Source organism: Tetrahymena thermophila, assembly GCF_000189635.1.
Source record: "Tetrahymena thermophila SB210 genomic scaffold scf_8254448, whole genome shotgun sequence".
Lineage (NCBI taxonomy): Eukaryota > Ciliophora > Oligohymenophorea > Hymenostomatida > Tetrahymenidae > Tetrahymena > Tetrahymena thermophila.
The window spans coordinates 57392-71028 of record NW_002476227.1 but is presented as its reverse complement, the minus strand read 5'-3'; the positions used below and the strand labels follow the sequence as shown (position 1 = coordinate 71028).

Genomic DNA, 13637 nt, shown 5'->3' with positions numbered 1-13637 from the left:
GATATAATTTAGTAATTAGTTCATTTAAGGAAAGTGGGATTAATTTAAATAATTAAGAAAATGTACTAATACATAAAAAAATAAGTAAAAAAGAAATAAAAATTGTTTGTTTAAATAACTTTTTAAAATTAAAGAAATTTCTTAATAAGGTTTATATTATCTATATCTTTGATAAATTTAGGATTAATTTATAAACAGATAGAGAAGTTATATTAAAAGAATTTCTAGAAAATCATTGAGAAGAATAATTATTAAGCAATTTATCAAGCGATACAATTCAAAAAGAAGAAAAAGAAGAATATATATAAGTATTCAAGAATCACAAATCTAATTTGAAACTAAGGATAACATAATTACTAATAAAAGGAATAAATAAATTAATTCATAAATAATGAATTCATAGCTAATAAAAATGTGTTTATTAAAAGGATATTTTTAATAAGAAAGAGATAAAATTACAATAAACTTTGTTTCATTACAAATAAATTATATTTATTACAGTTTTATTGAATCAGAAAATAGAAGATTTTTAAAAGAAAAAAAAACTTCTCAGTAAATTTTTTAGCTTGGTAAATAAATAATATAATTTTATATAAAAATAAAATATTAAAATGATAAGAGTGAATTTATATTTCTTTATTCTAAAAATTAATAAGATTAGCTTAAATCAAATATTTATTTTAGAAAAATATTGATAAAAATAATAATCATATTGATTATGGCTACTTAGAAACCATAGATATTATTTAAAAAATAAAAATATTTAATATAATGGTTAAAAATTATAATTAAAAGAGTAATCTTATTTATAATTTTTGATGAAATGAATCTTACACTTTAAAGAAAAAAAAATAAAAATTAATTCCAAAAAGTGTATTTATTACTCTTTATAAATAACAATTTTGAAATATAAGGTTTTTATTTAATTATCTGAAATTGTAAATTGTTTTGATTTTTTCTGATATCTATCTTTCTATTTTTTTCTTTGTCTTTCTATTTTTCTATCTATATATCAGTCAATCAATATATCTACTTTTTAATAAATTTTTAAATTAAAGAAATTCCTCAAAAAATCATATATAAATAAGTAATTTAATTAAGCAAACTTTTTAAAGAGTGAAATGGGTGAAAAATATGAAACAATTTCTTTATTACTTTGTTCCATTTTATCTTGCACATCAACTGGAATTTTGATATTTTATTTTTTCTACTCTTAACAATCTAGGACTTATGCCTTTAAGTTAGTTTTTTCGATCTTCATATTTGATTTCATACTGAGCTTTGATTACTTATGTCCCTTATTATATCTTCTTATTGATTAAAATGCAAAAATTGGAGATGTTGTTTGTAAGATTTAAGGATTTGTAAAGCTATTAGCAACAAATGGAATGTTTTTTAGCTCTCTTGTGATTTCTTGGGTGCTGTATTCATATTTCATAAGAAAAAAATAAATAAAATATAAAAACCCAATAATACACTACTCAAAATTTACTATTGCTTTACCTCTTATTATATCCTTAATACCTCTTATAACTGGCAACTATGATCATACTGAACCCTTGAAAGATGTGATGTGCTTTTTAATTGTAAAGAGCTATGATGAAGGATCTTACGATACTACAGGGATGGTTTTAAAAATAGCATTGTCATTTATACCTTTTGTTACTACTATATTTCTTGAACTATTTTTTGTACTTAGAATCCTATACTAATTCTACATAAATAATGATTAGGTATATTTAGTAAATATTAAAAATTTAATTCTATATCCCTCTATATTGATTATTTCATGGATTTGGATTATGTTTGAAAGGTTTTATGAGTTAGTTACAGATGGAGATTAAATTAATTGGCTAAATTCATTTGACTTACAGCTTGGAGTATTAAATGGATTTTTTAACTCAATAGTCTACGGATTTCTCTCAATAAATCTTTGCCATAGTTTAGAAAAATCAGAAATTAAATTAATTGAATCAGAAAAAACTCCTTATTCTGATTCTATTTCTGGATTTTCGAGTATTTATGAAGAAGGAGAAACATGTGATAATTGAAAAAATCTTCAAAAATAGTTAATTAAAAAAAAACTATGGTTCTAAAAAATTTTTCATTTTATGGTATTCTTAATCATAGTTTTAATCAGATTGAAATCTTGATATTTACTTTTTAACTTTGTTTTAATTGGAAAACTTACTTAAAGTAAAGCTTGTGTTTTTTAAAAAAATCTACTTTAATAAAATAAATAATGTTAAGTAAATAATATAAAAAATATTAATGTAAAAGTTATAAATTTGTGTCTATAAATTATGTTATGACATACCAAGTTATTTTAAAAATTATTTTTAAATATGAAATGGATAAACATTTTTAATTTAATCAATTTAAACAGAAATTAAATATTTTTAAAAAAATTTATAAAAATAGATTGCTTTATTTGTAAAATCGAAATATCTTTTTTATTAAGAAAAAATTTTTACTTCTCCTTTTATTTTAAATAATTGGAGTATAAATAAAATAACTTTGTTGAAGAATTTTATAATTATGTTTAAAAACACTTTTTTTGAGCAAATTTATTTAAGTTTTTTAAATAAATAAAAGTATAAAAAAATAATACTAATTTCCAAAGAAAAGACAAATCAAAAACGATTGATACAAACTTGATGTATGTTTATTTAAATTGTATAAATAAGATAATCTATTTAGATATTTTTTATTTTTTTTAAGAGAAAAACGCTTAATTATTTTCAATTTTTGTCCATAATTCCTTCAGTGAATCTCAAAACCTTGATTGATTTTACAGAAAAGTGTTTCATAGTAAATAGATATTCTTAGCCATCAATATATCTAACCATCTCTTCTACCTTCGCTTATGTGATGTTATTATAGTCAGGATAATCAGCTATTTAGAAAAACCTTTCTTTTAAGCAAAACTAAATTTCTAGTTTTCTCATCAATTCAGAACGATTAATAAGATTATTATTAAAGAGCATGCCTTTTTTATTTAGAGTAAATTTATTTTTTTCATCATTTGATACGTATAATTTAGAAATAGATTAGCTATCATCATCAAGCCACACATCATGGCATTTATGTTTTTTAAGAAATCCAATTGCTATTAGATAATTATTTTCTAAACCTTTAAAGGGTTTTATATCTATTTAGATTGTATACTTTTTAGATTCATCTATTGCTATTTTAGTAAAAAATTACGCTGGAGACTATGTATTCTTTTGTTTGATCTTTAAAATTCCATCCTTATTTTATGTTATTTAGCTGTATTAATCTTTCAGAGATTTTAAAAATGAGTACTTTTATGAAGCGTCTACTTCTATTTTTTACTTAGCAAGTATCTTTTCAAATTATTATTATTCTTTTGCTTCAAATTATGAAACAAGATTTTTAAGTTCTTTATTTATTCTTTCAATTTCGCTAACAATACCTAAATTTTAATTTATTAAGTTATTTTTATCTAATTTACTTAATTGCTCATTTCTTTATAAATGAAACTATGCAGTTTATAATAGAAATTCAATCTATTAATTGGATAATTAAGAAAATTAAACTTCTTTTAATTAATCAATATCTTGATAAAAGGTAGAAGTAGATTGAGAAAGATAGTCTTTGAATAAATCTAGAGAGTCTTTACTTTGGTTTAATACTTAGCTAAGCAAATGCTTTTTTATTAGCTTAAGTTTTTAAAATAATTATTTTTCTACAATTTTAGGGAATTTTAATTATAGAAATTATTAGTTAGCTTAGTACTTTTGGATATGATCTTTTAAAATTTATTAGTTTTCACTCTTTGTTTCATAAGATGTTTTGATGATGTTTTCTATTTATTCTAAGCCCTTTTAATTATCCTCCACCATTAGCTGCAATGAGTTTTTTAATTCTTATTTACATGATATTTCATTGTATTTGTTAATAAGTTTTTATTTCTAAATAAAGCTTTCTGAAAATTAATTGATCACAGCTTTTTTCATTTTTATTAGCTTTTAGTTTATTTTACTTTGCATGTCATCGATGAACTATTCTAAGATTAGCAAATAGTCTTCTTAATCTTCCTTTTATTCAAGAATGCCTTTTAAAGTTTATAATATGTTTTAGTCTTCTAAAACAGGCCAATTATTTAAAACATCAGAATCATTCAATTCAGATATATCACCCAAATATAATAAATCTTTCCCTTTCGTAAAACTAGATCCCATGCATCTCGCACATAAAGCTACTTATTTTTTTTCAGATGAAAGTTCTGTATTTAAAAACAATAAAGGAAGTCCCTTATGAGTTTTGCATTTAGGCATTTAATTTATTTCTTAATTTTCTACTTAAATCATTTTTTTAAATCTTTACTTTGTTCCTTTTTCTTGATTAATAATTTTTTTATATTCAATAAAAATAACAATAAATTAATTAGAACTATTTATTTTCCCCAATTAAACTTGTAATCGATTCTAATATCATTAAAAATAAATAAAATTATTAAATTTAAATCTTAAACTCATGATATATTTCAAATAAGAACATTCGGATGACGATTAGAATGAATAACTTTATGAATTAGAGTGGAAATTTAAAAATAAATAAATCATTAAAAATAAAATATCTTTTTTTAATTTTATACCTAAATAAAAGAGATAAGTAAAGCTAATCATAAAAAAGATAAATTTATATATTATGAATAGATTCTGTGTCTATATTAATCAAGAAAATATATTTAAATAAAGAGCAACAAATTAAAATTTTTATAATAGCTATTTTATTCAATTAAATAGTAAAAAAAAGAAACAAAAAAACAATTATATCAATATATATAGTAACATAGGGTACTGCCTTTTTCAAGGCTACATACACTAAATTTTATAACAACATATAAAAATATTAATAATTATTTAAAATATCAAAAATATTGTTGGTGATATTTGAAATGCAGGAACAGCTATATAAAAGGATAATAATTTTGAAAAATTCTTTACAAAATCTAATAGTTGTATAGAATCTTTCCATGCACACTATCTAGAAAGTTTTAAAAAGTCATTTTAAAAAATTAAAAAAATAAATAATATCATATTTATTTTTGAATATAGAACAATCAAGTTTCAATCACAGATTTTCAGGATAAATTAGCTGAAATTTAAAATGAAAAATCTTAATAGTGGCTCAATTTTTAAAGAGGTAGCATAAATGAAGAAACTTAGAGCAAATATACAAACTGATATTTAAATCAAATATTTGAAAAATATTGGAGAATGAGAAATAAAAATGATATTCTATTTTAACAAATCACTGTTCAAATGAAATAATTTAAAGAAGAAAAGCTTATCTATTTAACAGAATTTCTAATAGAGGATCTTAAAATAACTGTTTCTTTCTTTTCAAATAAATTATATTTATTACAGTTTAATTGAATCAGTAAATTGCAGATTTTTATAACAAAAAAATATTTCAGTTAACTATTCAGCATATATTTTAATATAAAAATAAAGTATCAATTTATATTTTTTTATTCAAAAAATTAATAATATTATCCGAAATCAAATATTTATTTTACTAAATATTGATAAAATAATAATAATAATATTCATAATCATTATAACTACTTAGAAACCAACCATAGAACAATTTAAAAGAATAAAAATATTTGAAATCAGGATTAAAATACTAAAGTTAATGAAGTAATAATATTTATAATTTTTTATGAGATGAATTTAATACTTAAAAGTAAAAATGATAATAATGAACTAGAAAAAGTGTATTTCTTACACTATATAAATAAAAGTTTTGAAATATAAGATTTTAATAAATGACATGAAATTGAAAAATTTATCAATTTTTCTAATTATCTGTCAATTAATTTATCTATTTTATAACAATTTTTAAATTAAGATATTGCTCAAAAAAATCATAAGTAAATAAGTAAGCTAATTAAACAAACCTCTTTTAAATAGTAAATGGGTGAAAATTTTGAAATAATTTCTTTATTCCTCTGTTCGCTTTTATCTTGCACATCAACTGGAATTCTGATATTCTATTTTTTTTATTCTTAGGAGTCTAGGACTTATGCTTTTAAGTTAGTTTTTTCGATCTTCATATTTGATTTCATATTGAGCTTTAATTACTTATGTCCCTTACTATATCTACTTATCGATTAAAATGCATAAATCGGAGATGTTGTTTGTAAGATTTAAGGATTTGTGAAGCTTTTAGGAACAAATGGAATGTTTTTTAGCTCTCTTGTGATTTCTTGGGTGCTTTATTCATATTTCATAAGAAAAAAATAAATAAAATTTAAAAACCCTATAATACACTATTCAAAATTTACTATGGCTTTACCTCTTATAATATCCTCAATCCCTCTTATAACTAGTAACTATGATCACACTGAACCTTTGAAAGATGTAATGTGCTTTTTAATAGTAAAGAGCTATGATAAAGGGTCTTACGATACAACAGGGATGGTATTAAAAATAGTATTGTCATTTATACCGTTTGTAACTACTATATTTCTTGAACTATTTTTTGTACTAAGAGTCTTATACTAGTTCTACAAAAATAAAGATTAAATATATTTAGTAAATATTAAAAGTTTAATTCTATATCCCTCTATATTGATTATTTCATGGATTTGGATAATGTTTGAAAGGTTTTACGAGTTAGCAACAGATGGAGATTAAATTAATTGGCTTAATTAATTTGACTTATAGCTTGGAGTGTTAAATGGATTTTTTAACTCAATAGTCTATGGATTCCTCTCAATTAATCTTTGCCCTAAGCGTGAAAAGCAAGAAATCAAATTAATTGAATCAGAAAAAACTCCTTATTCTGATTCTATTTCTGGATTTTGGAGTATTGATGAAGGAGGAGAAGCTATGAATGAATGATAATTGAAAAAATCTTCAAAAAAATTAATTAAAAAATATACTAAGGTTCTATAAAAATTTTAATTTTATGGAATTCTTAATCATACTTTTAATTAGATTGAAATATTGATATTTACTTTTTAACTTTATTTTAATTGTCAAATTTACAGTAAAGCTTGTGTTTTAAAAATCTATTTAAAAAAAATAAATAATTTTAAGTAAATAATATAAAAAATATGTAATAAATTTTTGTTTATAAATTATGTAATATCATATGAAATTATTTTTTCAATTTTTAAAAAATATAAAATAGATAAACATTATAAACTAAATTAAGTTTTTCATTTAAACAGCAGTTAAATATTTCTTCATTTGTAAAATCGAAATATCTTTTTTAAAAAAGAAAAAATGTTTGCTTCACCTTTTTCAAGGATTATAAATAAAATAGTTTTGTTGAAGAATTTTATACTTCTATTTAAAAAAACACTTTTTTTAAACCAATTTAATTAAAATCTTGTAAAAATAAAAAAATTTTTTTTAAAATACATACTATTTTCCAAAATAAAAAACAAATCATAAAAAAGTGATAGATAGATAGATAGATAGATAGATAGATAGATAGATAGATAGATAGATAGATACTTTATTTTTGCTTATTTAAATTGTATAAATAAAATAATTTATTAGATATTTTTTATTGTATTTAAAAAAACACTTTTTTTAAACCAATTTAATTAAAATCTTGTAAATAAATATAAAAAAAAGTATTTTATAATACATACTATTTTCCAAAATAAAAAACAAATCATAAAAAAGTGATAGATAGATAGATAGATAGATAGATAGATAGATACTTACTTTATTTTTGCTTATTTAAATTGTATAAATAAAATAATTTATTTAGATATTTTTTATTCTATTTAAAAGAAAAATTTTGAATTATTATTATTTTCAATTTTTTTGCATAAATTTTTCAGTAAATTTCAAAACCTTGATTGATTTTACAGAATAGTGTTTCATTCCAAATACATATTCCTAACCATCTAAATTTCTAAGCATCTCTTCTCCCCTTGCTTAAGTGATGTTGTTATAGCCAGGATAATCAGCTATTTAGAAAAACTTTTGTTTTAAACAAAACTAAATTTCTAATTTTCTCATCAATTCAGAATGATTAATTAGACTATTATTTAAGAGCATACCTTTTTTATTTAGAGTAAATTTATTTTTATTATAATTCGATACATATAAGCTTGAAATAGATGAAATATCTTAATCAAGCCACTATTCATTACATAGTGAAATTTCAATAAATCCAATTGCTATTCTATAGCTATTTTCTTCACCTTTAAAGGGTTTTATTTCTATTTAGATTGTATACATTTTTGATGCATCTATTGCTTTTTCAGTAAAAAATTACACAGCCCACTTTGAATTAATTTATTTGATCTTTATTAATCCCTCTTTATTTTTCTTTATGATTTAATTGTTTTAACTGTATTCATCTTTGAGAGATTTTATAAATGGATATTTTTATGAGGCGTCTATATCGAATTCGTACATAGCAACTAGGTTTTCAAATTATTATTATTCTTTTATATTAAACTATGAAACAAAATTTTTATGTTCTTTATTTATTCTTTCAAGCTACTCAATAATGTTGTTATTTTAATTATTTAAATTATTTTTATCTAATTTACTTAATTGTTATTTTTTTTAAATATGAAATTATGCATTTTATATAAGAAATTCAAACTATTAATTGGATAATTAAATTTCTTTTAAATAATCAGTATCTTGATTAGAGGCACAAATGCATTCAGAAAAATAGTCTTTGAATGAATCTAGAGAGTTTTTATTTGGTTATAAAACTTTGTTAAGCAAATGCTTTTTTATTAGCTTAATATTTTAGAATAATTATTTTTACACAATTTTAGGAAATTTCAATTAAAGAAATTCTTAGTTAGCTTTGTACTTTTATATTTGATCTAATAAAATTTGTTAGTTCACACTTTTTTTTTCATAAGATTTTTTGAAAATGTTTTCTATTTATTCTAACCCACTTTAATTACCTTCCATCATCAACTGCAATGAGTTTTTTAATTCTTATTTGCATGATATTTCATTGTATTTGCTAATAATTTTTTATTTGCAAACAAAGCTTTCTGAAAAATAATTAATCACAGCTTTTTTCATTCTACATAATTTATAGTTTATTTTATTTAGCATGTCATCAATGAACTATTCTATGATTAACAAATAATCTTCTTAATCTTCCTTTTATTCAAGAATTCTCTACAAAATTTATAGTGTATTTTAGTCTTCTAAAATAGGCCAATTATTTAAAACATCAGAATCATTTAATTCAGAAATATCAGAATAATGTAATAAATCTTACCCTTTAACAAAACTAGATGTTAGGCATCTAGCACACAAAGCTATTTATTTATTTTCAGTTGAAAAATCTGTATTAAAAAACTCTAAAGATAGTCCTTTATGAGTTTTGCATGTAGGCATTTAATTTATTTCTTAAATCATTTTTTAAAATCTTTGCTTTTTCTTGATTCAATATTCTAAATAATAAAAATGTTTATACTCAATAAAAAATAATCTTGAGCAATAAAAATGAACTATTTATTTTCCTCAATAAAATTTACAATTGATTCTGATAATATCAAAAATAAATAAATATATTGAATTTAAATGTCAAATTCATGATATATTTCAATTTAGAATATTGGGGAGATGGTTAAAATAAATAACTTTATAAATGAGAGTGGAAGTTTAAAAATAAATAAATGATTAAAAATAAAATACTTTTGTTTTACTATTTTATACCTAAATAATATAGACAAATTAAGCTAATCTTAAAATAGATAAATATATTAATTAATTAAATTCTGCGTCTACATGAATCAAGAAAATAGGTTTAAATTAAGAGCAACAAATTCTAATTTTGATAATAATTATTTAATTCAATTAAATAGTAAAAAAAAAATACAAAAAAAAACAATTAATTAAACAAAAAATACAAAAATAAATCAGAAAAATATTTGTAAAAATAAATAAAAAAATGTCTTGCTTTATATATTGTAAATTGTCTTTTGAAAAGGATTATCAGCGTATTTAAATTGACGATAATCTATTTTTTGAAAATAAAATTTCTTTTGAAGATTTGGAAGATTATTTGTAATATAATTTTTACATGACTCCAGTTTAAATTTTATAGAAATCTGTTTCTGACGAATAATTTATTTACAACTACAGCTCTATTGTCCTTTAATTAAAAGAAAGATTTCTTGAAAAAATTCTTAATTTTGTTTTTGAAAACAATTCTTATGAACTAATTTTAAGATTGCCAAAGAATAAATCTACATTTAAAGTTAAATTTTTGCTAAATTTGATAAGAAAAAAATTAAAAATTGATAGTCGTATTTATATTTCTACTTTAAATCAAAATCAATTTTAATTAGAAGACTCTGTTTCTGTTTTAGAAACTATTTTTGTTTCTCTTTAATCATTCAATTCCTCTCCTATAAAGTAAATCGCTTAGTAAGACAACTATTCTATTCCTTTTGATCAAATAAGTGAAGCTTCTACTTCAGATTAATCATTAAGCGAGTCAAAAGAAAGATCATCAGATACATTTATTGACCTACTTTTTAACCCATAATATTTTAATTCTACCAAAGATAATAATTTTTAATGTTTAAATAATATCAATAATTAAGATAAAATATGTGTAGAAAATAATTTATTTGTTAATGAATCAGTAATTAATACTTAATAAAATTAATCATCAGATTTTTTAAAAAATTTATCTTACTCTTCAGAATTAAATTCTACTCAAACAAACAATTAATAATATGTAAATAATTTTTAAAATAAAATGCACATTTGTGTTGAAAATAATATTTATAATGGTATTCCACTTGTTTCTAATAAAAAAAATCTATTTAAAGTACCTCCAAAACCTTAAAACTAGTCACATAGAACTTCTAATCCTTTTTTGAAAAAATAAGATTTCTTTAATTCATCTATTAGAAATAAATCTTTCTTAAATAACAGTTCAAAAGGTGAAAGCGAAATATAAAAAGTAGTTTGTGTTCCTATCAAAAAGTCTATTGCAAAATAATTTTGAGAATATTTAATGGATCTTTTTTCTTAAACAACTTTAAACATCATAACTAACTAAATATCAAAAGGAAGAAACAAATCAAATTATATTACTTCAAAAAATTTAATATAAAATAATGTTGATTCTATTACTATATTATTTAATAATTTATAATATTATTGCTTGTTTATTTATTTATTTATTTGTATTTATGTATGTATTCTAATTAAATTTAACAAAATTTTAAAATATCTATCATTTAATCATCTTCTCTTAACTAAATTTTTCAAATTTTATAAATTTATATTTTTAAATAAAATTTATTATTTATTTTAATAAAAGCTTTTATTATTTATATTAAACTTTAAATTTAATTTTTCATTAGAAATCAATAAATTTAACTTGATAAATATTCAAACAAAAAATCAATTTGTGTTTTTTAATTTTCCTTTGTTAAAGGGTACAAAAACACAACCATTTTTTTGAATATCATCTATTTTAAAGATATTAATTTTTTTTCAAATTTTTTATAAATATTATATAAAAATGAGTTATTTATAATAATAAATGTGTTAAAAAATTAGTAAAGTAAAATAAACAATTACTTTTTTATTTAAAGATTGATTTCGTATTGAAAAAAAGTAATTAACATTTCATGTAAATATTTGAGAAGTATCAATTATTAAATATGAAGAAAAATATAAGCCTTTTACAAGTTGTTAGCTTTGCGTAATAGCAAAGATACATTATTAAACAATATTTAAATCATACTGTTAATAAATAATAAATTATCACATATTCTGATAAAGATGATAATCTAAGTAAAAAATATATGTAAATAAATTAATTTTACTAGATATTTTTCAATTTAGTTGAAAATAATATTTAGAATATGTTTTTTAATGTAAAAATATAAAAAGATAATAAGCCAGTTTACATTAATAACATTTTTTATTTAGTTAATCTTAGTTAAGCTCAATGCTAACATTATAAAAGATTTTTGAATAAGCAATCTAATTAATTATAAAGAATATTTATCATCCTCGCTGTTAAATTTTATCTTATAATAATGAATAATAAAATTAAGTAATTTATATTCATGTTTAAAATAAATTTTATGTCAAATATCACTAATTTAATATATTTAGCCACTCACTCTATCATGTCTAAAAAGTAAGTAAAATTTATATGAATTAGGTTTTAGATCAGCAAATAAATCAAAAATAATCTATTGGTATGTAAACACAAAACAATAATATCAAATGTTAATTCTAAGTTTTTTTTATTTTAAAAATAAATCCAAAAATTTTATTGGATAGAAAGCTTAACAAAAATTTTTTGTGAGTAAAAAAAAACAAAATTTGAACAAGAAACTGTAATTCATTCATTCATTAAATATTTTTTCAAGCATCATAAGTCTATTAGTTTTCTATCACAAACAAATAAGGTATTTTTCAATAAAAAAAGTAAATTAATTATTATTAAAATAAGTGAATTAAGCCAACAAAAAAATACAATCTATGTCATCATATACTTATAGTGTTTTTTTTCTGATATGCTCAACATGCTCAGTAATATCTACGGGGATACTATTATTTCATTATACCTATTACAAATAAGTAAGAACCTTTGCATTTAGACTAGTGTTCACTGTGTTTTTATATGATTTCCTTCTTAGTTTAGACTATTTCATACCTTTAGCTTATTATTTTTTAAACCCTAATGAAACAATAAGTGATTCGTTTTGCAGAATTTAGGCATTTTTAAAGCTTCTTGCTACTAATGGCACATTCTGTGCAACTTTATCAGTGTCTTGGACTCTCTATACTTTTTTCATAAGAAAAAAACCAATAAAAACTCATAATCCAGTGACATATTATGGGAAGTTTACTTTATTAACTCCTTTATTTTTGGCTATAATCCCTTTCTTTTTTGATAATTACAATCACACTCAACCTTTAGAGGAAGTTATGTGCTTTTTAATAGTTAAAAGCTATCCTGATGGGAGTAATGATGTTGTAGGAGTATTGCTAAAAATATTTCTTTCATTTATTCCCTTCTTCCTGACTGTTTTCTTAGAAATATACTTCATCAGTAGAATATTTTACAACTTTTACAAAAACAAAGGAGAAACTCATTCTGCAGAAATAAAAAAGTTGATTTTGTATCCACTATTTCTGGTCGTCTCTTGGATATGGATTATGTTTGAAAGATTTTATGAGCTTGTTACAGGAGGAGATAAAATAGATTGGTTAAACAACTTTGATTTACAAATAACTGTCTTCAATGGATTTGTTAACTCTATTATTTATGGGTATCTCTCAATAAATCCTTTCTAAAGATGCTGCAATAAAAATAACAGTGAAGATAACAACAAATTCAAAGAGATTTCTCCATAATCTGACTATGACGAAGATGAGTGGAGCCAGTTGTAATCAAGTATGATAAGATATAACAATAATCGCATGAAAGATGAATCCTCAAGTTCGATGGAAGATTAAGAAGGAGATGATATAAAAACCTCACTCATAAAATATTGAAAATCCAAAAATAAATATAGATTATAAGCTAGATTAACACATAATAAAAGAATAAGCTAATTTTACCTTTATAGAAAAAGTATTATAGCTAAAAAAATACATTAACTCCATAACATAAAAAACTAA

General features: G+C 20.5%; 7 protein-coding genes across 7 annotated transcripts; 4 read left to right on the top strand and 3 right to left on the bottom strand. All coding sequences in view use genetic code 6, as the record gives it.

Annotated features, from left to right (window-relative positions):
- Positions 1-1121: 1121 nt before the first annotated feature.
- Positions 1122-2051, top strand: TTHERM_00925490 (G protein coupled glucose receptor regulating Gpa2 protein; the record flags this gene model as incomplete). Its single annotated transcript, XM_001031166.1, has 1 exon — positions 1122-2051. The coding sequence occupies one exon, from the start codon at positions 1122-1124 to the stop codon at positions 2049-2051; it is 930 nt and encodes a 309-aa protein (XP_001031166.1).
- Positions 2052-2741: 690 nt separating this feature from the next.
- TTHERM_00925480 (ubiquitin family protein, putative) lies at positions 2742-4334 on the bottom strand (the record flags this gene model as incomplete). The annotated part of the gene is made up of 1 exon (XM_001031165.1): positions 2742-4334. One exon carries the CDS (start codon positions 4332-4334, stop codon positions 2742-2744), a length of 1593 nt encoding a protein of 530 aa, XP_001031165.1.
- A 1565-nt stretch (positions 4335-5899) lies between these two features.
- On the bottom strand, positions 5900-6265 carry TTHERM_00925460 (hypothetical protein; the record flags this gene model as incomplete). The annotated part of the gene is made up of 1 exon (XM_001031163.1): positions 5900-6265. One exon carries the CDS (start codon positions 6263-6265, stop codon positions 5900-5902), a length of 366 nt encoding a protein of 121 aa, XP_001031163.1.
- A 55-nt stretch (positions 6266-6320) lies between these two features.
- On the top strand, positions 6321-6878 carry TTHERM_00925450 (transmembrane protein, putative; the record flags this gene model as incomplete). Its single annotated transcript, XM_001031162.2, has 1 exon — positions 6321-6878. One exon carries the CDS (start codon positions 6321-6323, stop codon positions 6876-6878), a length of 558 nt encoding a protein of 185 aa, XP_001031162.2.
- A 930-nt stretch (positions 6879-7808) lies between these two features.
- On the bottom strand, positions 7809-9392 carry TTHERM_00925440 (hypothetical protein; the record flags this gene model as incomplete). The annotated part of the gene is made up of 1 exon (XM_001031161.1): positions 7809-9392. One exon carries the CDS (start codon positions 9390-9392, stop codon positions 7809-7811), a length of 1584 nt encoding a protein of 527 aa, XP_001031161.1.
- A 535-nt stretch (positions 9393-9927) lies between these two features.
- TTHERM_00925430 (hypothetical protein) lies at positions 9928-10995 on the top strand (the record flags this gene model as incomplete). Its single annotated transcript, XM_001031160.1, has 1 exon — positions 9928-10995. The coding sequence occupies one exon, from the start codon at positions 9928-9930 to the stop codon at positions 10993-10995; it is 1068 nt and encodes a 355-aa protein (XP_001031160.1).
- A 1496-nt stretch (positions 10996-12491) lies between these two features.
- TTHERM_00925420 (transmembrane protein, putative) lies at positions 12492-13511 on the top strand (the record flags this gene model as incomplete). The annotated part of the gene is made up of 1 exon (XM_001031159.2): positions 12492-13511. The coding sequence occupies one exon, from the start codon at positions 12492-12494 to the stop codon at positions 13509-13511; it is 1020 nt and encodes a 339-aa protein (XP_001031159.2).
- Positions 13512-13637: the final 126 nt, after the last annotated feature.